The 26,706-nt window shown below is 47.0% G+C and overlaps 1 protein-coding gene across 1 annotated transcript in view; it reads right to left on the reverse strand.

Moving 5' to 3' along the window:
• LOC141050023 (alpha-2,8-sialyltransferase 8F-like) overlaps positions 1 to 26,706 on the reverse strand; it is a 203,618-nt gene that overhangs the window by 22,828 nt on the left and 154,084 nt on the right. Inside the window, exons 4-5 of the mRNA XM_073546859.1 lie at positions 6,549 to 6,693; positions 69 to 178 (exon numbers count right to left, since the gene is read on the reverse strand). Of these exons, the coding sequence (XP_073402960.1) occupies positions 69 to 178; positions 6,549 to 6,693 (255 nt within the window). The remainder of the gene's footprint in view (positions 1 to 68; positions 179 to 6,548; positions 6,694 to 26,706) is intronic.

Below are 26,706 nucleotides of genomic sequence, written 5' to 3' on the forward strand. Positions count from 1 at the left end.
GCCTCCAAAGGAGAACCCAGTAGTTTTTAGCTTGATGATCTTGGATATCATGGACACTTCATTCTTACCTGAACACAAAATCTGCTTGGTCAATGTCAGCACCACACAAGCTGCTCTTCAAGATGCCACCATTACCGACCACCGCACAACTTCTGATGGGTTTAGTAAATGGAGATGTCTGTCAGGAAAGAGAGGAAGAAGCAAGAGACACAGAAATGGAGAGAGAGTGAGAATAAGAGCCATAGGGGTTAACAATAGGAGTGGTTAGCTGTATAGGAGGGGGACTTTCTAGTTAGAGTTAGTTATGGCAGGGGTGATCGAACCCTGCGGATGGGTTTAATTGCCCGGGCATGTAAAACCCTCATTTTTGACTTGAGCTTAATTGTTCAGGACTCTACACAGACTGCCAGCAATGTTAAAGCAAAGTGCACAGCTATCCAGTAAAGAAGAACAAGCATAGTGTTACACCAGGTCCCGTACCTCTGTGGGGTCCCCGTCAGGACTCCCGCTCTGTGCCATCCTGCTGCAGCCTCTAATTCCTCGCTTCCCCCTGCTTCCTGGCATGCAGCCAGTAGGTCCCCGTGTAGAGTACTTGGATCGCGCACGCGTGCTCCCAGTCTCTTAAAGAGACAGCGCACATTTTTCAAAAATACTTCTGACCAATGGCGTGTTAGTGATTACTATTTCTGTCCCCTCTGTCATAGGGAGGGCACCGGAGCAGCAAGTATCCTCTGTTGCTAGCTTCCAGTTTCTGCTAATGTTGTGCCTGTGATTCCGCAGACTGTCAACTACCAGTTACTCGGCTATCCAAGACGACGTCCGAACTGTTTATGCCAGTTCCGTCTCGTCCCGCTACTCAGGCATCCATACCACTGGACGATGCCAGTACCACCTGTGCCAGCTTCTACCTGTACACCTGGAACCCGCCAGTCAGCTCCACGACATCTGATAACCCTGCTTATCCGTCTGTCCCGCTGGGACAGCTGTCACGTGTCCAGGGTCTAGCTGTAGGTACTGTAGCACCCATTTTCCCCAGGCATCCTATTATGACCCTGTTCGAGGGAACTTACTAAGGGTGTCTGGGGCTCACGTAGTCACGCCCCCTTCGGAGCCCCCTGGACCGTGGTCCTGAGGTTCCACAAAAATATCAATAAAAAACGAATGTGAATTTCAACAGCTGTACCTCTGCTTCCATTCGCTACACATAGAAGCAAGGTCAGGGGGATAGAGTTCCTCAGAGAACGAATCAAAAGAAGCAAAGGGTAGACAGACGGGCATGTGTTCATTATGTGGTGGCTCGCAGCCTGGGTGCATTCTCTAGGACCCGGGGTGAAACGGCAGAGAGAAGCACCAGTGATAGTGAGTAAGGAGAAGAGAGTGAAAAAGGGAAAGCTGCTATGGAATGTAACAAAGATTATTTTGTCCACCACGATTGTAATCTGGATGAGCTGCGAAGAGGCGTCAGTAAAGTTCTGCATTGTGAGTTAAGCGTAGAAGACAGAGTGAGGACTCTGCCAGCACCATGAGTACAGATTGTGATATGAAGAAAATGTACCTTTTTCCTGTGAGGGGAGGCCCGGGCACAACAGTACAGGAGTGTTCGGCCATGACTATGGCCCGGTGCCTACCTTACATTTGGCGTAGTCAGCAGGATGCGACTACCTCGCATTGCAGAGGAACTGCAGAAGAGGACGAAGAAGATGCCTCCGGATTGATTGTTGTGACAGATAAAGAATGTGTGCAAATTACAGAAATACCAGATGCGACCAAATTACTGATTGGACTGAGACCATAAAAAGGACTGACATTGTGGTGGTAAAGATGGTGGAAACTGACACGTAAATGGAAGACAACAACTTGGCTCCCACCCTTCGTGGGCATCCTGATGAAGAAATAGCTCGGGAAACTGCCTGGCAGGGGCTGGGGCCTGATCAGGGATCGTGCCCCTAGTGGGTGTGCCACAGAAAAAAGAGAACTTGCCCCTTGCAACAAGTGACCATAAAATGGGTGGAACGACAAGAAGCGACCCCACCCTGGAACGGGTGGGGCCCAGAAGAGAGGCCTAAGTGTAGCTGGATCCAACATTATGTACCAGAGGAGGTCGGTGATTCGGAAGAATGTGAGCCGGGAAGTCTTCTTCAGAAGCCAGAACATCAGCGGGGTCGAAACTTCCTCCTGTGGAGCCGAGATTGAGACATCCTCCAGAGTACAGAACTCGGCAATGGGAGCAGCCACACTGGGAGAGGAGATCTTCCCATTGGAAGCCGGAGCCAAGATGCCGGGAGTCGGACACCGAGGGATCGGAATCTGTGACCGCCCCGGAGGTACGCGCACCGGCAGTAGGGGCTGAGCCGGTACATCTTCAAAAACCAGATGCAGAGGAGTGCAGCAGTCGTGGGACGGGCGTTTACAGGATGATGTATCGGGAGGTGGTGAGTATACCTTGGCCCTTGTCCTGGGAGGGTTTACCTGCTCCTCAGTCATGTGTTCCAGAAAGTAGGCCCCTTGTTCTTTCATCTGCCCAGACCCAGAAGTCCGGACCCACAGCCAGCACCAGTGCAACATTGGGCTTCTCTTTTTCCGTACAGGCAGCACATCTTTCTACCTCTCAGTCTCACGCTGTCTCTGCTGCATCGTGGCAACCCACGGATTCTGTGGCTGCTGAGGCCTCGTCAGCCCGTAAATGGGCATGGGATCAGGATGAAAAGGAAGCACGGAAAGCGTGCCGCAGAATAGATGTCTACTGAATAAAAGGACTTGGTGCTTGTTGCACCTTATTGAAATGTGGGACTGTTCTGCATCCCTAGGGCCACATGAAGTGCTGACCCCCACCCCAATGGAGGGGGAAGACATGGCCAGATCGGGTCACAAAGGACAAGTTGGAGAAAAATGTTTTTTTTTATTATTATTTTGTTGTGTTGCGCCCCTTCTGCTGATTTGCAGAATGGAAAATGTTTGAAACTACGGGTCCATGGACTATGGGACCAAATGCGGCTGCAGCAACAGACTGCATCTATTTACAAGGCAGCCCGCATTGTTAGTACGGGTTCGTGCTATCCACAAAGGAAGGAGGATCACCCTCAAAGACTGTTGACCTGACAATGGAGGTCACTCATTTATATATAAGGTGAATTAATGGACACCATTTGTGGACTGCCTGTACAGCCACTTGTTTTTAAAAGAAAAGTGAAGTGGACATTGACTTTCTATGAACCGAGCTCATATTAAGCTGCTGCATATGTATGTTCTCCCTGTGTGGAGTATTCACTGTAAAATAGTAAAAGTTTACTGTATTCGTATTATTGTCGTGGACAACAATGATTTAAGAAAGAGGAATGTAAGGGGATGAGAGTTTTATCTCTTCAGATCGCCATGTTGTTCTCATGCGTATATCGTTGCTACATGTTATCGTGATTCGAACCATATTGTAATATAACGTGTATATTTCATGTTGCTGTTTAACCTATGTACATACTAGGGACAGGGTAGTTAGTGCTATGACCACTAGATGGGGGCATAGAGTTTGTTACATTTTAGATGAGATATAGGGGTTAACAATAGGGAGGTGTTAGTTGTATAGGAATACATGGGGGGCTTTCTAGTTAGAGTTAGTTATGGCAGGGGTGTTCAAACCCTGCTGACGGGCTTAATTGCCCTGCCGTGTAAAACCCTCATTTTTTACTTGAGCTTAAGTGTTCAGGACTCCACACAGACTGCCAGCAATGTTAAAGCAAAGTGCACAGCTATCCAGAAAAGAAGAACAAGCATAGCAGCATGGTCAGGGGGATAGCATTACTCAGAGAAGAAACTGAAAGAGGCAAAGGGCAGACAGACGGGCATGTGTTCATCATGTGGCGGCTCGCAGCCTGGGCGCATTCTCTAGGAGCCAGGGCAAAATGGCAGAGGGAAGCACCAATGATAATGAGTATGGACAGGAGGGACACCGGTAATACGTACAACTGGGTTTGACCTGACCTCGAGCTGCATATGGAAGAGAGTGAAAAAGGGAAAAAAAGGGAAAGCTTCTATGGAATGTAACAAAGATTATATTGTCCACCACGATTGTACTTTGGGTAAGCTGCGAAGAGGAGTGTTAGGGCTGGCGGAACGCACCAAATAATAAAGAGATGGTAAGATGTGTTTTTGCAGCCCGGGGTCCACCATGCAGAGATGACAACAGCTGCTCGTTAATGGCGGGCAATAACTGGCAGTATAACAAGTATAACTTTACCCGGTTAATAGGAAGTGGACCCTGTTGCTTCACAGGACTGCAAGGCCGCTGAGCGAGCGCTAGTGTTGTGGTCACAGGACCCTACCCCAAGGACACTGGGTTAGAGTCCTTCTAGACCCACTAGCATTCGGTGCCACAACTGCAGTGCCAGGACATACACAATTTAAAGATAAAGCACACTAGGCGCAGACAGCACCGCACTGGCGGACGCCACTAACCAGCCTAACCTTATGGCTGGAAAGCACAATGTTTGCGCACGGCGCCACTCTGACGGATGCCGCGGTAGAAGCAGTGAGTGGTGCCTTGTGCTGGATGGCACAATCTGGGGCGAAGTATGGAGCTGTGACTAGGTAGCTTCAGTGGTGCAATACCATGTCACTAGTAAGCGCTGACTCTAAACCCTATAGCCTATGAACAAGCACAATCAGAGGGAGGGAGTCATAATGAGTCAGTCACCTGTCTCAAGCATCCATCATCACACATACTAATAGCAAATAGAGTCTATACTAGCGCATGGCCGAGAGGCCATGCAAACCATTTACAGCAGCGTCCTTCCAGGACCTTCCTGATGGTCTAATTTGAGCTGCTTGAGGACCTGAGCACGTGACCTCCGACCTCCAATGAGAGGTCATCCCATGGGCATGCTCAGTAGGCTGCAAAAAGGACTTAGACTCTGGAGCTACTGGTTAGTGCGGATTGCCAAAGCTAAACCAGAGGTGGCAGCAGCAACCAACCTGACAGCATTCACCTGAGCAAGACGCTGGGATTCATGCCTTTGCTGAGCAGCCTCCTCTGCGGTCGGGACTGAATGGGAGACCACAGAGACAAGGCTCGAGATTCCTCCTGCGCAGAGGCAGGAATCCGATACCTAACAAGACGTCAGTAAAGTTCTGCATTGTGAGTTAAGCGTGGACACTCTTTATTTGTATGCAAGTGACCGAAGGTATCTTTGGAAGATAGAGGGAGGACTCTGCCAACACAATGAGTACAGATCTGTTTAGGAGACTGTGAGAGGACATCATCTGCATTGGGGGCTATGTGGGGAAATAATACAATGTAAGGGACTGTGCAGGGACATAATTGTTATGAATGAGTCACCGTAGGAGGCGAAAACAGAAATACTAGCTAAGTCCAGAAAACCAGAGAAGTTGGCAGCTATCGGATTGCAGACCCCTGAGCCTATCAACAACAACTAGCAGTAGCCGTGGGGGGGTTCCTACGGTGCCCTAGACCCCTCGATCACAGTCGGAGAACTAAATAGCCTAAAGACAGAAAAGGAAATCTAAACTGCCCCAGAGCAGACCCCAAAGCAATAGGCAGCCCCCAACATATAATGACGGTGAAGCAAGATGAAAAAACACTCACACAGATAGAAAGATAGGCTGAGCAAATGATGGGGCCCAAGCTAACTAAATAGGACAGGATAGAAAAGCTGCTGTCTGCAATCCGCCAAAACCCTATCAAAACAAGAGCCAACAGACTGATAGGGAAAAAAGCCCTGAAGACGCTAGGCTTCAAAAAGACTATATCAGTACTCAGGTATTTTCTGAAGACAGAGCAAAAAGGAATTCAGCTCACCCCAGCAGGGAATGACAGAAATCCAGAAAAACAAGGCAAAACAAAACCAAAACTCAAATGCAAAAAGCAGAGCAGAAAACTTAGCTATTGAGGAGCAGGAATCAGACTGGTCTCCTAGAATCCCTTAGAGAATCACCAGCAAGGCAGAAGGGCGTCTGCTGCCTTATATCCAGTCAGCAATTCCAGTCACCCAGTCATCATCATCCTGCTCAGGTGCTTGGTAATCAGCCTCACTACCTTCCTTCACCAGAAGAGGGAGTTCATCAGACCTCAATGGTGATGGGGAAAATGAACTCACAACACATAATACTCTGCACTTGGTCTGTGTAGGGAAAGAATACAATATAGGGGGTCTGGGTGGGAGCATAATACTGTGCAGGGAGCTCTGTGGGGACATCATACTGTATAATGAGGCTTTGAGTGGACATAATACTGCTCTGTAGGGAGGCTCTGTGGTGCCATACTGTAGGAAGGGGACATCATACTACTGAGCACTAAATCCTCCACTACATCCTGTACATCCCCCATGTCCACAATCTGCTGAGCGGCTCCGACTCATTCTCCAAATGTTTCTGTTATAAGATTTTGAAATAACAGAATGGATGAAGTGAGAAAAGTTAAATTAGTGATCAGGTTCCTGGTATCACTGCCCGGGAGCCAACTCTACACCACCCGCTAATCACTGGATCACTGCTCATACACGGGCTGAATCTGCCGCTATGTGTGATGATCACATTACCTCTGGAAACAGCTTGTAGAGACTCTCGGTGATGTTCTTTTTACTTCTCTTTTCTGCGTCATACTGAACAATCTGTCCAATCGCAGTGTTCTCCTGGGTCATCATCAGTGTACGAGAGGCGTTACAGCACGCCCGAAACTGTAACCTGCGAAACGTAAAGAGATAAGCAGAAGCCAAGAAATAGGAAGAACCCGACATCAATACTCAGCACCAAACATTGTATTGTCACCATGTTTATAGAACACAATAGAGTAGTAGTTATATTCTTGTACATATGGGGCAGTATTATAGTAGTTATATTCTTGTACATAGGGGCAGTATTATAGTAGTTATATTCTTGTACATAGGGGGCAGTATTATAGTAGTTATATTCTTGTACATAGGGGGCAGTATTATAGTAGTTATATTCTTGTACATAGGGGGCAGTATTATAGTAGTTATATTCCTGTACATAGGGGCAGTATTATAGTAGTTATATTCTTGTACATAGGGGCAGTATTATAGTAGTTATATTCTTGTACATAGGGGCAGTATTATAGTAGTTATATTATTGTACATAGGGGGCAGTATTATAGTAGTTATATTCTTGTACATAGGGGGCAGTATTATAGTAGTTATATTCTTGTACATAGGGGGCAGTATTATAGTAGTTATATTCTTGTACATAGGGGGCAGTATTATAGTAGTTATATTCTTGTACATAGGGGCAGTATTATAGTAGTTATATTCTTGTACATAGGGGCAGTATTATAGTAGTTATATTCTTGTACATAGGGGGCAGTATTATAGTAGTTATATTCTTGTACATAGGGGGCAGTATTATAGTAGTTATATTCTTGTACATAGGGGGCAGTATTATAGTAGTTATATTCTTGTACATAGGGGCAGTAATATAGTAGTTATATTCTTGTACATAGGGGACAGTATTATAGTAGTTATATTCTTGTACATAGGGGGCAGTATTATAGTAGTTATATTCTTGTATATAGGGGCAGTATTATAGTAGTTATATTCTTGTACATAGGAGCAGTATTATAGTAGTTATATTCTTGTACATAGGAGCAGTATTATAGTAGTTATATTCTTGTACATAGGAGCAGTATTATAGTAGTTATATTCTTGTACATAGGGGCAGTATTATAGTAGTTATATTCTTGTACATTAGGGGCAGTATTATAGTAGTTATATTCTTGTACATAGGGGCAGTATTAGGCTACTTTCACACATCAGGTTTTCGGCGTCAGGCACGATCCGGCGTCGTGCAGGAACGCCGGATCCGGCAAATGTTTCGTAAAACCGGATGTGATGGATCCGGTTTTCTGCCGGATCCGTCTTTTTCTTGACAGACAAAACCGGATCCGTCTCATCCGGTTCATCCGTTTTTCTATCCGTTTTTCGACGGATTACGCCGGATCCGGTTTTTAAAATTGACCCTTGTGGCCTTCCGAACGGGATTGGCTACTGGAAAACTATATATAGCGTGTTCCTACAGCCCTTCTTTGACAGGTTGTAGAGGAGAAAGTGCAGGTTGGAGAGAAGAGCAAGTTACTGGCGAAGATGGATGTTGTCATTGGAAATATTTTGAAGAATTTGGCGGATTTTACAGCGGAGGCGAATCGTTTGAGGGTGATTGTTCTGGAGAAGGAGAGAGCGAGACAGCAGCGCATCAGGCATCGTAGACGACGTTTGTGGATCCACCCCATCACAGCCAAGAGAATGACGCGTGGGGTCTATTCTACACTATGCATGGACCTTCGACGAAACCCGGATAAATTTTTTGGATATGTTAGGATGAAAATGGAGAATTTTGATTACTTGGTGGAGCGCATTGCACACCTCATAAGAAAAGCGGACACCTATTGCCGCTTCTCTGTTTCACCCACAGAGCGTCTGATGGTGACTTTAAGGTAAGCCACATTTATTGGATATGATCGCATCAGAGCACACTTTCACTGCAATCTTGTTGGTGGTAGTTTGTATCTCCAAGTGTTATAGCTCAGTTTTGGTATGTAATGCTGTGATTTAAAACTAATTTATTGTTTGTTAATTCCCCACAGATTTCTTGCAACTGGAGAATCCCTTTTGTCACTGCATTTCCAGTACAGACTCGGGATTTCCACCATATCTGGAATAGTGAAGTACACATGCCGTGCACTGTGGGACTCCTTAGCTGAAGAGTTTTTACCAGAGCCCACAACAGAGAGGTGGCTTGAAATTGCTGACAAGTTTCAACAGATATGTCAGTTTCCAAACTGCTTGGGCGCTGTGGACGGGAAACATATCCGCATTGTAAAGCCAGCCGGATCGGGATCGGAATATTTCAATTACAAGAAATATTTTTCAATTGTCCTCATGGCCATCGCTGACGCGGAATACAAATTTATTGCGGTTGATATTGGGGCTTATGGCCGCTCCAATGACTCTCAAGTTTTCAAACTGTCTGCCATGGGGCGTAAACTGTATGGAAACACCTTCCAGTTCCCATCCCCTAGACCGCTGCCACAAACATCTGGTCCACCTATGCCATTTGTCTGTGTAGGGGATGAAGCCTTCCAGCTGTCAGAACACCTTTTGAAACCGTACTCTAGCAGAGGATTGACAAGACCAAAACGCATTTTTAATTACCGCCTCACAAGAGCAAGAAGAATGGTGGAATGTACCTTTGGTATTCTGACAGCCAAATGGCGGGTCCTATTGACTGCGATCAACCTCAAGACAGAAACTGTGGACGAGGTGATCAAAGCGTGCGTGGTACTCCACAATTTTGTTATCTGCAAGGAACCCATTTCTATTGAGGACACCTCTGAAGAAACCACCTTGCAAGATTACCATGACATTACCACTAGAAGTTCTGTGACGGTTTCAGTAATGAGGGACAATTTTGCACTATACTTTATGTCACCTCAAGGCAGAGTACACTGGCAGGATGACAGAGTGTGAAAGATTTGTGCCAAACTTGTGTACCTTCTGTACCAACAGTATATACCTTTGCCAACCAAAGTTGGCTATCTTGTCATGGTCTCTATTTTTAGCTTTAGGCCACAGGTGTGTACCTGGTTGTGTTTTATGCAAAGTATTTCACCTTTTAACAAAAGTTGTGTACATTGTTAGGAAATCACCAACAATAAACACAACTTTTTAGGTGAAATACTTTGCTTCAAACACAACCAGGAACACAACTGTGGCAAAAAGCTAAAATTTACCCACAGTTATATACCTAGTTTTGAATACCATTTCACCTTTTAAATACCCTGTATTTAACCTTTTTCGCCGCAGAAAGAAATGACAGACAACCAGTGTAAAATAATTTAACTTTTGTTGAAAAATGTTTTTTTTAGTAAACTTTTTTAAAATTTTAATAAACTTGTTTAATAAAACTTCGAAACTATAAAACTGAAACCATAAAACTGGTCATTTTTATTTAAATACACACATTATAAATCTGTGTAGTGTGTGGTGGAAATACTGCTGTAGGGGCTGCGGGACACTTCGACACTGGGAGTGTGGAGAGAGGACTGGGATCGTGGTGGGGAAGGAACAGTTAGAGGTGAAGGTGTGGAAAAAACTACAGAATGGGTGGACATGTGGGAAGCAGAAGAGGTGGTGGGTGGTGGAGTGGAGGGTTGGGCAGGGACTGTAGGAGCAGATGATGTTGATGGCAAGTTGTATGGGGAAGGGGTTTGGTACGGGGCAGGTTGCTGGAAGTGGGGAGATGTCTGGTACGGGGCAGGTTGCTGGAAGTGGGGAGATGTCTGGTACTGGGGAGGTTGCTGGTACTGGGGAGTTTGCAGGTACTGTGGAGGTTGCTGGTACTGGGGAGGTTGCTGGTACTGGGGAGGTTGCTGGTGCTGGGGAGGTGGATGGTGCTGGGGAGGTGGATGGTGCTGGGGAGGTGGATGGTGCTGGGGAGGTGGATGGTATGTAATAGGAGGGGGAGGATGGAAAGTGGCTGGAGGTGGATGGTATGTAATAGGAGGGGGAGGATGGAAAGTGGCTGGAGGGGGTGTAGATGTAATAGGAGGGGGAGGATGGAAAGTGGCTGGAGGGGGTGTAGATGTAATAGGAGGGGGAGGATGGAAAGTGGCTGGAGGGGGTGCAGGTGGAGGAACTACTGTGGTGGGAGGAGGAGGTTGGGAGCTAACTTGCTGGAGAGCAGCGTGGCATGAATGCATTACATGCATCTGCTGGGCAGGAGAGAGCGTTTCCATGCGCTCCACAACAGACCTGAAAAAGGTGTGGTTTGGCGAAGATCTTGCTTCTGAATGCATGGTTTGCAGAAGTGTCTTCACCTCCAGAATGCTGGAGTTGATCTGCTGATAGCCTGCGGAGATTTGCTCTGACAAGACTTTTAGACAGTTCTGGAAAGATGCATTCAGATGCAAGAACTCTGGCGCATAAGTCTTTTCCTGACCCCTCTGCCGCTGCCGCCCAGTACCCGCAGGTGTACTAGAGGTGGCAGGGGCAGAAGGGTGGGGTAAAGGGAAAGCGATCTCCTCACCAGCAGCTTCATGTAATGTAGGCGGCCACGATGCTCCTGTGCTGGTGGATGGGACAGATGGGTCGAATGTGTGGGAAGGCTGGGAAGGTGCAGATGTACCGGGGCGGTCGAAGTGTCCCTCGGTGCCGGTCTCCTCAGGGATCGCCTCAGAAGGGTCCAATCGTGCAGGCTCCCGAGTGCTGCTCACCGTGCTGTGGAATATAGAGAAAAAAAAAAAATTAAAATACTGACATGGTATGGCCCTGGCTGAAAAAAAAATTTACATCTAACATTTTTTTTCACATGTGGTGTGTAATATTTACCTTCTGGTGACCATTGTTTCCCGGAGGAACGACAGGGCTTCTGCGTACTTGTACTTGCTCCTGCGTCCTCCAGATCCACTCGGGGCCCGCATCTCTTTATTGAACTCCTTCTTGAAACGATCCCTCACAGACCGCCACCGATTCACAATTCTGTTCCCTGAAACGAGAAAGGAGTGGTTAGTATACAACATCAGTGTTTCCCAAACTCCAGTCCTCATGGTCCCCAGGGGTCATGTTTTCAGGATTTCCATAGTAAATAGTAATCCTGAACACATGATCCGTGGGGACCACGAGGACTGGAGTTCGGGAAACACTGGTTTACATCAAGCAACCGGTACTGTATATACTTACGCTCTTTAATCTGGGCCCGAGCTTCGAGGTCCTCCCAGCGGCCCACAAGGAGCGAACAGATTTCCTCCCAGAGTCGTCGGGTAACGATCAGGTCAGCGTGGCGGCGGTCAGCCATATTCCAGAGCGGCTCCCTTTCTCTGACGAGATCGATGAGGTGGTCCACATCGAGTCCTCCATCCTCACCGTCAGAGTCGGGAGCACGCTGTGAAGGCTGTTAAAGAAAAAGACAAAAATAACATAATTAGCCTCCACAAAAGAAATGAAATAAAAAGTGCAAAAAAACAAAGCAAAAATATTTATACTTACACGCTGGTGACCGCCGCGTTGCTGTCGCCGACGACCCTGGGAGGCACTGCGAGGACCTCTTGGCCGAGCACCAGATTGGGAAGACTAGAGAAGAAAACAAAAAATGTTATGTCTTTGGATGTAGGCATTTGTTTGCTGTGTGTGGTCTGCAGAACATTGTTTTCTATGTGTTGTGTGTAGTGTGATGTTGTGTTTCTGCGTTTGATGCAAAAAACTTACCAATTGTGAGCCCACTCCAAGCGTCTGTCCACCCCTTCCTTCTTCTTCTGGGAGCTCCTCTTCATCTTGTGATTCCTGTTTTGAAATAAAAGGCAATGAATAGACATATATTACAGAGATGATGGATTTTGGAAATAAAAACTTACCGTCAAACGCTGACGATGCGAGGGAGGGCTCCCAGAAGATGATGTGCTGTCTTCCTGGTGGCCACACTCCATGCCTGTGGGTGGTGTTACAGCTGCTGCCAGTGAAGCCAGTGCTGCTGCTGCTGCATCTATTGGGCGGCTGTTGAATAAAGAGAAACAAAGGGCCAATGAATATCTTGATATTCAATAGCCCTAGTTTGGAGGAATGGGTGATTTGATAATTACCGTCTCTCATCTGCTGCTGGCCTCCCCTCCTCAGCATGTTCTATTTGCTGCTCCATTTGGGGTGGTGGTGGTGCTGATGGTGCTGCAGTGGTCTCCTGCCTTCTCCTGCTTCGCTTGGTTGCTTTCTTGGGTGGCATGTTGGGTGTGGCTGTGGGTCCCACTGTCTTGCTTTTATATATGTCTTGTGGGCAGAGCTACTGAGCATGCTCAGACCAAAAAACCGGATCCGGCGCATTGCGGCGCTCATAGGCTTTCATTGTGTGAAAAAGCCGGACGCGCCGGATCCGGCGTGTCCGGCTTTTTCGCCGGAGACAAAAAACGTTACAGTAGCTGTTTTTTCCAGACGCCGGATCGCGACACATTGCCGGATCCGGCGAAAACCGGATCAAACGCATGGCCATCCGGCGCGATCCGGCGCAAATGCAAGTCAATGGGGGGGAAACCGGATCCGGCATTGCATTTCGCCGGATCCGGTTTCTGTCAAAAGCGCCGGATCGCGCCTGACGCCGAAAACCTGATGTGTGAAAGAGGCCTTATAGTAGTTATATTCTTGTACATAGGAGCAGTATTATAGTAGTCATATTCTTGTACATAGGAGCAATATTATAGTAGTTATATTCTTGTACATAGGGGCAGTATTATAGTAGTTATATTCTTGTACATAGGGAGCAGTATTATAGTAGTTATATTCTTGTACATAGGGGGCAGTATTATAGTAGTTATATTCTTGTACATAGGAGCAGTATTATAGTAGTTATATTCTTGTACATAGGGGGCAGTATTATAGTAGTTATATTCTTGTACATTAGGGGCAGTATTATAGTAGTTATATTCTTGTACATAGGAGCAGTATTATAGTAGTTATATTCTTGTACATTAGGGGCAGTATTATAGTAGTTATATTCTTGTACATAGGGGACAGTATTATAGTAGTTATTTTCTTGTTCATAGGGGCAGTATTATAGTAGTTATTTTCTTGTTCATAGGGGCAGTATTATAGTAGTTATATTCTTGTACATAGGGGGCAGTATTATAGTAGTTATATTCTTGTACATAGGAGCAGTATTATAGTAGTTATATTCTTGTACATTAGGGGCAGTATTATAGTAGTTATATTCTTGTACATAGGAGCAGTATTATAGTAGTTATATTCTTGTACATTAGGGGCAGTATTATAGTAGTTATATTCTTGTACATAGGGGACAGTATTATAGTAGTTATTTTCTTGTTCATAGGGGCAGTATTATAGTAGTTATTTTCTTGTTCATAGGGGCAGTATTATAGTAGTTATATTCTTGTACATAGGGGGCAGTATTATAGTAGTTATATTCTTATACATAGGGGGCAGTATTATAGTAGTTATATTCTTGTACATAGGGGCAGTAATATAGTAGTTATATTCTTGTACATAGGGGACAGTATTATAGTAGTTATATTCTTGTACATAGGGGCAGTATTATAGTAGTTATATTCTTGTACATAGGAGCAGTATTATAGTAGTTATATTCTTGTACATAGGGGCAGTATTATAGTAGTTATATTCTTGTACATAGGGGACAGTATTATAGTAGTTATATTCTTGTACATAGGGGCAGTATTATAGTAGTTATATTCTTGTACATAGGAGCAGTATTATAGTAGTTATATTCTTGTACATAGGGGCAGTATTATAGTAGTTATATTCTTGTACATGGTAGTGTTAGCTATTATTGTTTAATCTTATATCAGTTGATCTCAGCTTAAAAATGCTGCAATAAAATGTCAGTGAATGAAATCAGAATCTAGTTCTTGTGACTCCGCTGTGTGGCCCTTTTTGTGCTGTACTGAGATCCGGATCTGAATGTGTCTATTCCTACTCTGGCTGCAGAGATGTAGAAAATCTCAAAACCATTTCAAAGTTTTCTGTGATTTTATTAGTGTTTCCTCCATAAACATATATTTCTTTTATTACTAGATGGTGGCCCGATTCTAACGCATCGGTTATGCTAGAATATGTAAGTAGTTTATTTATGAAGTCTTAATAATAATGCAATAATGCACCCCCCCTACTGATATGCATGGTCCTCTCACCCCCCAATCCTGGTATGCATGGTCCCCATCACCCCCCTTTCCTGGTATGCATGATCCCCAACACCCCCCTTTCCTGGTATACATGATCCCCAACACCCCCCTTTCCTGGTATACATGGTCTCGTCACCCCCCTTTCCTGGTATGCATGGTCCCCGTCACCCCCCTTTCCTGGTATGCATGGTCCCCTCACCTCCCCTTTCCTGGTATGCATGGTCCCGTCACCCCCTTTCCTGGTATGCATGATCCCCAACACCCCCCTTTCCTGGTATACATAGTCTTGTCACCCCCCTTTCCTGGTATGCATGGTCCCCTCACCTCCCTTTCCTGGTATGCATGGTCCCCGTCACCCCCCTTTCCTGGTATGCATGATCCCCAACACCCCCATTCCTGGTATACATGGTCCCGTCACCCCCTTTCCTGGTATGCATGATCCCCAACACCCCCCTTTCCTGGTATACATGATCCCCAACACCCCCCTTTCCTGGTATACATGGTCTCGTCACCCCCCTTTCCTGGTATGCATGGTCCCCGTCACCCCCCTTTCCTGGTATGCATGGTCCCCTCACCTCCCCTTTCCTGGTATGCATGGTCCCGTCACCCCCTTTCCTGGTATGCATGATCCCCAACACCCCCCTTTCCTGGTATACATAGTCTTGTCACCCCCCTTTCCTGGTATACATGGTCTCGTCACCCCCCTTTCCTGGTATGCATGGTCCCCGTCACCCCCCTTTCCTGGTATGCATGGTCCCCTCACCTCCCCTTTCCTGGTATGCATGGTCCCGTCACCCCCTTTCCTGGTATGCATGATCCCCAACACCCCCCTTTCCTGGTATACATAGTCTTGTCACCCCCCTTTCCTGGTATGCATGGTCCCCTCACCTCCCTTTCCTGGTATGCATGGTCCCCGTCATCCCCCTTTCCTGGTATGCATGGTCCCCTCACCTCCCCTTTCCTGGTATGCATGGTCCCCGTCACCCCCTTTCCTGGTATGCATGGCCCCCTCACCCCCCTTTCCTGGTATGCATGGCCCCCTCACCCCCCTTTCCTGGTATGCATGGCCCTCTCTCCTCCCCTTTCCTGGTATGCATGGTCCCCGTCACCCCCCTTTCCTAGTATGCATGGCCCCATCACCCCCCTTTCCTTGTATGCATGGCCTCCTCACCTCCCTTTCCTGGTATGCATGGTCCCCCTCCCCCCCCATTGCTGGCATGCATGGTCCCCGTCACCCCCCTTCCCTGGTATGCATGGTCCCCGTCACCCCCCTTTCCTGGTATGCATGGTCCCCTCACCTCCCCTTTCCTGGTATGCATGGTCCCCGTTTCCCCCCCTTCCTGGTATGCATAGCCCCCTCACCCCCCTTTCCTGGTATGCATGGCCCCCTCACCCCCCTTTCCTGGTATACATGGTCCCCTCACCTCTCTTTCCTGGTATGCATGGCCCTCTCACCTCCCCTTTCCTGGTATGCATGGTCCCCGTCACCCCCCTTTCCTGGTATGCATGGCCCCATCACCCCCCTTTCCTTGTATGCATGGTCTCCTCACCTCCCTTTCCTGGTACGCATGGTCCCCCTCCCCCCCATTGCTGGCATGCATGGTCCCCGTCACCCCCCTTCCCTGGTACGCATAGAATTAAAATAAAAAAAAGGTTATTCTCACCTTCCGACGGCCCGCGATTTGCACTACACACGCCCATCCTTGCGGTCCCAGTAATGCATTGCGCGAAACACCGCTGATAACGTCACGCTCTCGCGAGAATGACGTCATCTCCAGTCTAAGTCGCAAGGCATTACTGGGACCGCGAAGCCGGGCGCGTGGAAAGAAGATAGCGGGCCATCGGAAGGTGAGAATAACTTTTTTTTAATTTTAATTCAATTTTTTACATATTAAGGCCTGCGCCCGATTGAGCGCTGCGCCCGACTGCGCCTGGGGGCCGTGACCAATCAGCGGCAGGAGCAGCTTACCGGTACAAACAGCTGTGCCTGTCGCTGATTGGTTGCGACCGGCGATTTCGGTTACAGACAGACAGACACCATAAGACGATTATATATAGATGGGGGTGAGACTAATTGACTGATTGTGGCACTGCCTTTATTGTGTGCCCCACACATTGCATGCACAGTACTCTGCCTCAGTTAAAAATGTTTGAAGCACAAATCAATGTCTAAAAGGTTAGTACGACAATATTACAACCCCAAAAAAGTATATTGTCTAAATTTATATACACATGTGGTCAAAATTGTTGGTCCACCTCGTTTAATGCCAGAAAAACCCACAATGGTGACAGAAATAACTTGAATCTGACAAAAGTTATAATAAATCCTCAATTTATGAATATAAACAAATGAAAGTCAGACATTGATTTTAAACCATGCTTCCACAGAATTTTTTAAAAAATAAAAACCGACAGAAATGATGGTCCCCGAAACTTAATATGTTGTTGCACAACCTTTTGAGGCAATCGCTGCAATCAAACGATTCCTGTAACTGTCAATGAGACTCCTGCTCCTCTCGACAGGTATATTGGCCGCTCCTCAAAAGCAAACTGCTCCAGTTGTCTCGTGTGTGAAGGTCGCCTTTTCCGGATGACATGTTTCAGCTCTTTCCAAAGATGCTCAATAGGATTTAGGTCAGGGCTCATAGAAGGCCACTTCAGAAGAGTCCAATGTTTTCCTCTTAGCCATTCTTGGGTGCTTTTAGCTGTGTGTTTGGGTCATTATCCTGTTGCAAAACCCCTTACCTGTGACTAAGACCAAGCTTTCTGACACTGGGCAGCACATTTCTCTCTAGAATCTCTTGATAGTCTTGAGATTTTATTGTACCCTGCACAGATTCTAGACACCCTGTGCCAAATGCAGCAAAGCAGCTCTAGGACATAACAGAGCTTCCTCCATGTTTCACAGTAGGGACAGTGTTCTTTTCTTGATATGCTTCATTTTTCCATCTGTGAACAAAGAGCTGATATGCCTTGCCAAAAAGTTCAATTTTTGTGTCATCTGTCCATAGGACATTCTCCAGAAGCTTTGTGGCTTATGAACATGTAGTTTGGCAAATTCCAGTCTGGCTTTTATATGATTTTTTTCCAACAATGGTGTCCTCCTTGGTTGTCTCCCATGAAGTCCACTTTGGCTCATACAACGACGGATGGTGCAATCTGACACTGATGTTCCTTGAGCTTGAAGTTCACCTTTAATCTGTTTAGAAGTTTTTTTGGGCTCTTTTGTTACCATTCATATTATCCGTCTCTTTGATTTGTCATCAGTTTTCCTCCTGCAGCCACGTCCAGGGAGGTCGGCTAGAGTCCCACGGAGCTTACATTTCTGAATAATATGTGCAGCTGTAGTCACAGGAACATCGAGCTGCTTGGAGATGGTCTTATAACTTTTACCTGTAACATGTTTGTCTATAATTTTCTCTCTAATCTCCTGAGACAACTCTTTCCTTCGCTTCCTCTGGTCCATGCTGAGTGTGATACACACCGTGTCACCACACAGCACAGTGATTATCTGTAGCCCCCTCTATACCGGCCACTCACTGACTCCAGGATTGTAGACACCTGTGATGATCATTAGTGGACACACCGCGATGTAACATGTCCCTTCTGTCACATTATTTTCAGAGGCACCATCATTTCTGTCCAGGCCTAATTCATCAGTTTTATTTTTTCTTTTTAAATTCTGTGGAAGCATGGCTGAAAAGCAAAGTCTGACTTTCATTTGTTCATTCTCATAGAGTTTTTATTTATTATTACTTTTGTCAGATTCAAGTTATTTCTATGACCATGGTGAGTTTTTCTGTCATTAAACGAGGGGTACCAACAATTTTGACCACATTTGTAGTACCATGCAGTCTCCTGTCCTGTAACCCGGAGGAATGCGCAAATGTCAGCAGGAAAATGGCACTGGATATAGACATCTCTACCCGCTCATTTTCATGACTTCAACATTGACTTTATGTAAAACCTCAAGCTGGCAGAAGGGAATGAGCCTGATTGCCTGGATTAGCTGAATAACGCCAGCCACTGAACGTTGAAGGAACCTGTCATCACTGGATAATCACTGAACACTCAACCAAAACATTTCATGATGGGGAATATATAACTGTTCAGTGACAGCTCGACAAATAACTAAAATTGACTTTAAATGTCCTGATATATAGTAAAATGTGTGAAGGAAAAATGCATAGACACACAACCATATAATCACAATGAATTCTAAGTCACTAGAATCTGATATCAGCAACGCACCCGGAGGGCCCTCCAGCCGTGGTACCATGGTACCAAGCACGAGTTAGAGACGTTCCATGGCTTGGTCACACAGCTGTCGCTCGTTCGGATGGATCTCTGTAGCAAAACCATACATAGGTTGGTAAATCCTGAACTCAGGCCACCGTCAAGCTCAGACAGGCAGATACAGTCATCAGTGCCCATCAGACTCAATTTTCTGAACCACTGGTGCCTTATAGAAACCAAAGCACTGATATGTTGTATCACCAATAGGCCACCCCCGGCATTCATTTGGTTTTCCAGAGTTCCCGGTAAACACTTAGTAACCGCACTAAACGGATGCACGATTAGGTAAATTACAGTATTGTAGTGACCATTTCCGCACCTACTGAGTGAAACAGGACAGTGGTCCCGGTCAGTCCTCACTGGGTGTGTCTGAATTAACGTTTTCATTTTAACTGCCAGAAACTCACTCTGAGTTCAAGTGGAAAAGAGCATTTAATTTGCCAAGTTTGGTGTTGGCTGCATTTCTTGTCCACGGCTTAGCTGTATCCTGGGGAGCCCACCCCTGTCCATGGCTTCTGTGTTTCCTGGGGAGCCCATCTCTGTCCACAGCTAAGCTGTATCCTGGGGAGCCAACCCCTGTCCACAGCTAAACTGTATCCTGGGGAGCCAACCTCTGTCCACAGCTAAACTGTATCCTGGGGAGCCCACCCCTGTCCAGCGCTAAGCTGTATCCTGGAGAGCCCACCCCTGTCCACGGCTTCTGTGATCCGGAGGAATACACCCTGTCCACATCTTCTGTGATCCGGGGGAGTACTGCCTGTCCATGGCTTTTGTGTATCCTGGGGAGCCCACCCCTGTCCACTTCTTAGCTGTATCTTGGGGAGGCCACCCCTGTCCACAGCTTAGCTGTATCCAGGGGAGCTCTCCCCTGTCCATGGCTTAGCTGCATCCTGGAGATCATACCCATGTTCATGTCTAGTGTGTATCTGGAGGAAACCAATCTTTTCCATGGCTTCTGTGTATCCTGGGAGCCCACCCCTGTCCATGGCTTCTGTGTATCCTGGGGAGCCCACCCATGTCAATGGCTTAGCTGGTTCCTTGGGAGCCCACCCCTGTCCATAGCTTAGCTGTATCCTGGGGAGCCCACCACTATCCACAGCTTAGCTGTATCCTGAGGAGCACACCCCTGTCCACGGCTTATCTGTTGTCTGGGAAGCCCACCCATGTCCACGGCTTAGCTGTATCCTGGGGAGCCCACCTCTGCCATGGCTTAGCTGTATCCTGGAGAGCGCACCTCTGTCCACGGCTTCTGTGTTTCCTGGGGAGTCCACCACTGTCCAATGCTTGTGTGTTTCCTGGCCCACGGCTGTCCACGGCTTCTGTGTATCCTAGGGAGCCCACCCCTGTCCATGGCTTAGCTATATCCTGGATAGCCCACCCCTGTCCATGGTTTCTGTGTATCCTGGGGAGCCCACAACGGTAAAAGGCTTGAGTGTATCCTGGGGAGCCCACCTCGTCGACGGCTAAACAGTATCCTGGGGAGCCCACCCCTGTCTACAGCTTCTGTGTATCCTGGGAAGCTCATCCCTGTCCACAGCTTCTGTGTATCCTGGGGAGTCCACCATTGTCCAAGGCTTGTGTGTTTCCTGGGAAGCCCACCACTATCAATGGCTTCTGTGTATCCTGTGGAGCCTACCCCTGTCGATGGCTAAGCTGTATCCTAGGCAGCCCAACCCTGTCCACAGCCTCTGTGTATCAGGGGGAGTTCACCCCTGTCCACAGCTTCTGTGTATCCTATGGAGCCCACCCCTGTCCACGGCTTAGTTGTTTCCTGGGGAGTCCACCCCTGCCCAAGGCTAAGCTGTATCCTCTGGTGCCCATCTCTGTCCATGGCTCAGCTGTATCCTCGAGATCCCACCCCTTTCCATCATTTCTGTGTATCCTGGGGAGCCCACAACTGTAAAAGGCTTGTGGGTACCCTGGGGAGCCCACCCCATCCACGGCTAAGCTGTATCCTGGGGAGCCCACCCCTGTCCACAGCTTCTGTGTATCAGGGGTAGGTCACCCCTGTCTACAGCTTCTGTGTATCCTGGGGAGCCCACCCCTGTCCACTGCTTCTGTGTATCCTGGGGAACCCACCCCTGTACACTTCTGTGCTGTATCCTGGGGTGCCCACCCCTGTTCACAGCTTAGCTGTATCCTGGAGAGCCCACACCTGTCTACGGATTCTGTGTATCCTGGAGAGCCCTCAGCTGTGAAAGGCTTGTGTGTTTCCTGGGGAGTCCACCCCTGTCCATGGCTAAGCTGCATTCTGGGTAACCCACCCCTGTCCACTTCTTAGCTATATCCTGGGGTGCCCACCCCTGTTCACAGCTTCTGTGCATTCAGGGGACTCCACTCCTGTCCACAGCTTCTGTGTATCCTGGGGAACCCACCCCTGTCCACTTCATAGCCGTTTCCTGGGGCGCCCACCCCTGTCCACAGCTTAGCTGTATTCTGGAGAGCCCACGCCTGTCCATGGATTCTGTGTATCCTGGGAAGCCCGCAACTGTAAAAGGCTTGTGTTTCCTGGGGAGCCTACCCCTTTCCACAGCTTCTGTGTATCCTGGGGAATCCACCCCTGTCCATGGCTAAGCTCTATCCTGGGGAGCCCACACCTGTCCACAGCTTCTGTGTATCAGGGGAGTTCACACCTGTCCACAGCTTCTGTGTATCCAATGGAGCCCATCACTGTCCACGGCTTAGCTGTGTTCTGGGGAGCCCACCCCTGTCCACAGCTAAGCTGTATCCTGGGGAGCCTACCCCTGTCCATTTCTTAGCTGTATCCTGGGGCACCCACCCCTGTTCACAGCTTCTGTGTATCCAGGGGATTCTACCCCTGTCCACAGCTTCTGTGTACCAGGGGGACTTCACCCCTGTTATACAGCTTCTGTGTATCCTGGGGAGCCCACCACTATGCACGGCTTAGCTGTATCATGGGGAGCCCTCCCATGTCCACGGTTTAGCTGTGTCCTGGGGAGCCCACCCCTGTCCATGGCTTCTGTGTATCCTGGAGAGTCCCCAACTGTCCAAGGCTTGTGTTTTGTGAGGAGCCCACCCTGTCCACAGCTCCTGTGTACCTGAGAAGCCCACCCATGTCCACGTCTAAGCTGTATCCTGGAGTGTCCAGCGCTGTCCACGGCTTCTGTGTATCCTGGGGAGCCCACCACTGTCCAATGCTTGTGTGTTTTCTGGGAAGCCCACCACTGTTCACGGCTAAGCTATATCCTGGAGAGCCCAGCCCTGTCCACGGCTTCTGTGTATGCTGGAGAGACCATCCCTATCCATAGCCTACATAAATTTATGCAATTTTGTTGTGTGGGTTGCTAACTTAATTTTGCGCTGGCTTGAAGAAAATCCCAATTTAAAAGAAAAAAGTTAGATAACATTCAGAATAATATTACTACAGCTCCATACAATCTGAGTTTAACAAGGCCTCAGTATGTCAGTCATAGATTTTTGTAGATTACTACTTTATGCCGTTGTATTCCTAAAACATCATACAAGTTCTTAAAAATCAGCATTTTCTATTAAAAAAAATATTCTTCTCTAGAAGAACCATAAAGACACCGTAAGGTGGTACTGTGCCATTGTTGTATTGCTCAGGCAAAGTTTGAGGGCATCTCTTGCTGCCATTGCTCCAATTTAACAGACTAGTAATGCTTCAGGTACGGCCATTAGAGATGAGCAAATTTGTTCAGAAATTGATTGCCAAACTCAAACAAACGTAGCACATTTGGATTTGTGCTCGGATTCCCGCGCATTTTCCTTAAAATCGGCAAAACTCGGCCAAAGTTTGGTAAATCATCACGTTTCCACTAATGCTTTTGTTTGGCCTTTGCCTAGGATCGTGGTGCCGAATGATGAGCGGGGTGGACTTTATTTTATCAGTTCATCTGGGATTTTATTCCAGAAGGTAAATGTGGAGTCTTTTGATTAATTCAGTGTTCGGTGTGTCTGGAGATGAGATATTCAGAGCTGTGCTCATGTTATAGAGAACTGAACCTTGTGTTTTTTTACCGTGAGCAGGCAGATCCCCGCAGTCACACAGACTGTACTGTGCGCTATTTTGTTTCTCCTGTTATGCCAGAAGGTAAATTTGTCTACCTAATTATGGACTGGTTTATGAAGTACGTTTTTAATAAACCAGTTGAAAACCTAAATGGAAACTATCTCATTAAGCAGCTGAGGGAGTCAATGTACCACAATTGTTAAAAGTTTTTTATAAAGATCATACCGTGCCGCCTGGAATTATTACTAACACTGCCAGCTCCAAAATACAAATGTGCTTAAATTAAATCTGACCCTGTACTTGTTACCTGTGATTAAGGAATTCAACTCAACTTTTATGAGGCTAAAAGTATATTATTTCCTTACTGGAAATTCAATATCTAACACCTGACCAAAGGTCATCTGGTGCTCTTTGGTCCTTATCTGGGAGAGCGATCTAAAGAGTCTCCTAGGAAAGTCTTCATCTGCAGAGGTGGGGTTCAATGTGAAGAGCAGATGTTCTCTTTGGCACTGCTTGATTGACAAGTTCTGCTCGTTTACAGTGAGTCAACTATCTGTCTACTGACCACCATGACAAGTGACAGTATACAGCAGGAACCACAGATTTTTCCTAAGGGCCCCGTCACACAGAGCGACTCACCAGCGATCCCGACAACGATATCAACGTGTCAGGATCGCTGGTGAATCTCTACATGATCGCTGGTGAGCTGTCAAACAGACTGCTTCACCAGCGATCAGCACCAGCGACGCCGAGCCCGCGTCGTCGCTGTGTTCGTTAGTTACCAGTGCGCTGATGCAGGGAGCTGGTAACTAATGTACACATCGGGTATCTAAGAGACGCACGTCCCTTAGATACCCGATGTGTATGTTAGTTACCAGCTGATCGCTGGTCTCCCGCCTGTCACATGCAGTGATGCGTGCTGGCCAGCGGGAGACCAGCGACCGAAGAAATGACCAGGGCTTTCCAAGAGCGATCAGCGATACCGGCAGGGGGGCCGGTCGCTGATCGCTGTCACACACAGCGATCTCGCAGGTGAGATCACTGTTGTGTCACAAAACTTGCGAGATCGCTGTGTGTGACGGGGCCCTAAGACTCTTCACCTGCTGCCATTAGGCATTGATTGGGTTGTAAATCTGTTGACTAGATATGTCATGATGTCATATGACTATTAGCGCACAATAATGTGCCAGAACTCCCTTGAAGCCACATGCATGGACACTTCTTTGTCAGAACATGATTCTCAAAGGGGCAGAATAAAACAGCTTGCCTATGGGAAGAATTTTTAGCAAAGTTGCTTGCTATGGTGCAGAATTTGTAAGAACAAGGCTAGAAATAAGAAAAAGATTGTTGAAATGTGGCTTGAGATAATAATAATAATAATAATAATAGAATGACTTTGATTAGGGAACGTGATAGGCCGCTCTGAACAGATGTGTTTTGAGGGAGCACCTGAAACTATGCAAATTGTGGATAGTCCCAATTTCTTGGGGTAGAGGATTCCAGAGGATTGGCGCAGCGCGAGAGAAGTCTTGGAGTCGGGAGTGGGAGGTGCGGATTAGTGCAGAATTTAGTCGAAAGTCATTTGCAAAGCACAGGAGTCGGTTAGACAGATATACAGAAATGTGGGAGGAGATGTAGGGGGTGCCGCACTGTGGAGAGCTTTGTGGGTGAGAATAAGTACTTTGAATTGGATCCTATAATGAATGGGCAGCCAATGTAAGGACTGGCAAAGAGCGGACGTGTCCGAGTACCGATTAGCCAGATGGACGACCCTGGCTGCTGCATTAAGGATGGACTGGAGAGGGGATAGTCGAGTAACGGGGAGGCCAATTAATAGAGCATTGCAGTAGTCCAGGCGGGAGTGGATCAATGCTACAGTGATGGTTTTTGTGGTTTCCATGGTGAGAAAAGGGCAGAGTCTATAGATGTTCTTTAGGTGTAAGCGGCAAGAGCGGGCAAGAGATTGTACACGGGATGTGAAGGAGAGATTGGTGTCAAACATAACACCCATACTGCGCGCCTGCTGCCGGGGTGTTATTATGGTGCCACCCACAGAGAGGGAAATGTCATATTTAGGGAGGTTAGTAGACGGAGGGAGCAGAGGAAGTTCAGAGATGGAGAAAAATTCATAGCAATGGGGCTTGTTGAGGGGAAGAGTTTGTAGGAACATGACTTACCATGTGGAAATGTTTCTCAGAACTTGGTTTGTTATGAGACAATATAAGGGAGCATTTGAAGGAACATGTTATAGGGCAGCATTTGTAGGAATGTGACTTGCCATGGGAAAGAGCTTGTAGGAATATGGTTCACCATGAGGAAAAGTTTGCCAAAAAGGGCTTGCCATGAGACAGTTTGTCAGTGTTTTTTTTCATGAAAAAGAGTTTGTTACAACATAGCTTGCAATGGGGAAGATATTGTGGAAATGTGACTAATCATGGGCACAGGTTATAGGAACATGCCTTGGCATGTGGAATAGTTTAAAGGATCATGGCTTGCCACAGTGAATAATTTCTCAGAACATGGCTTGCCATGGAGCAGAATTAGTAAAAATGTGCCCTACCACAGGTAGAGTTTGTAGAAATAAAGCTTGTCATGGGACAAAAGAGTTTGTAAAAATGGAAATCGTCATGAGGAAGAGTTTGGAGGGATGTGGCTCGCCATTGTAAAGTGATGAGGATAAATGATGAGGCTTGCCATTGTAAAGTGAGGAGGACTGGGGATGAGGCTCGCCATTGTAAAGTGATGAAAGTGAGGGAAGAGGCTCACCATTGTAAAGTGAAGAGGATGGGAGATGAGGCTCACCATTGTAAAGTGATGAGGATGAGGCTCACCATTGTAAAGTGAGGCGGACTGGGGATGAGGCTCACCATTGTAAAGTGATGAAGATGAGGGATGAGGATCGCTATTGTAAAGTGATGAGGATGGGGGACTTGGTTCGCAATTGTAAAGTGATGAAGATGAGGGATGTGGATCGCCATTGTAAAGTGATGAGGATGAGGGATGAGGTTCGCCATTGTAAAGTGATGAAGATGAGGGATGAGGATCGCCATTGTAAAGTGATGAGGATGAGGGATGAGGATCGCTATTGTAAAGTGATGAGGATGGGGGATGAGGTTCGCCATTGTAAAGTGAGGCGGACTGGGGATGAGGTTCACCATTGTAAAGTGATGAGAATGGGGGATGAGGCTCACCATTGTAAAGTGATGAGAATGGGGGATGAGGCTCACCATTGTAAAGTGATGAGGATGAGGCTCGCCATTGTAAAGTGATGAGAATGGGGGATGAGGCTCACCATTGTAAAGTGATGAGGATGAGGCTCACCATTGTAAAGTGATGAGAATGGGGGATGAGGCTCACCATTGTAAAGTGATGAGGATGAGGCTCACCATTGTAAAGTGATGAGAATGGGGGATGAGGCTCACCATTGTAAAGTGATGAGGATGAGGCTCACCATTGTAAAGTGATGAGGATGAGGGATGAGGCTCACCATTGTAAAGTGATGAGGATGAGGGATGAGGCTCACCATTGTAAAGTGAAGAGGATGGGAGATGAGGCTCACCATTGTAAAGTGATGAGGATGAGGCTCACCATTGTAAAGTGATGAGGATGAGGCTCACCATTGTAAAGTGATAAGAATGGGGGATGAGGCTCACCATTGTAAAGTGATGAGGATGAGGCTCACCATTGTAAAGTGATGAGGATGAGGGATGAGGCTCACCATTGTAAAGTGATGAGAATGGGGGATGAGGCTCACCATTGTAAA

This window comes from Dendrobates tinctorius, unplaced genomic scaffold, assembly GCF_039654945.1.
Source record: "Dendrobates tinctorius isolate UK_male_01 unplaced genomic scaffold, ASM3965494v1 ptg000151l, whole genome shotgun sequence".
NCBI lineage: Eukaryota > Metazoa > Chordata > Amphibia > Anura > Dendrobatidae > Dendrobates > Dendrobates tinctorius.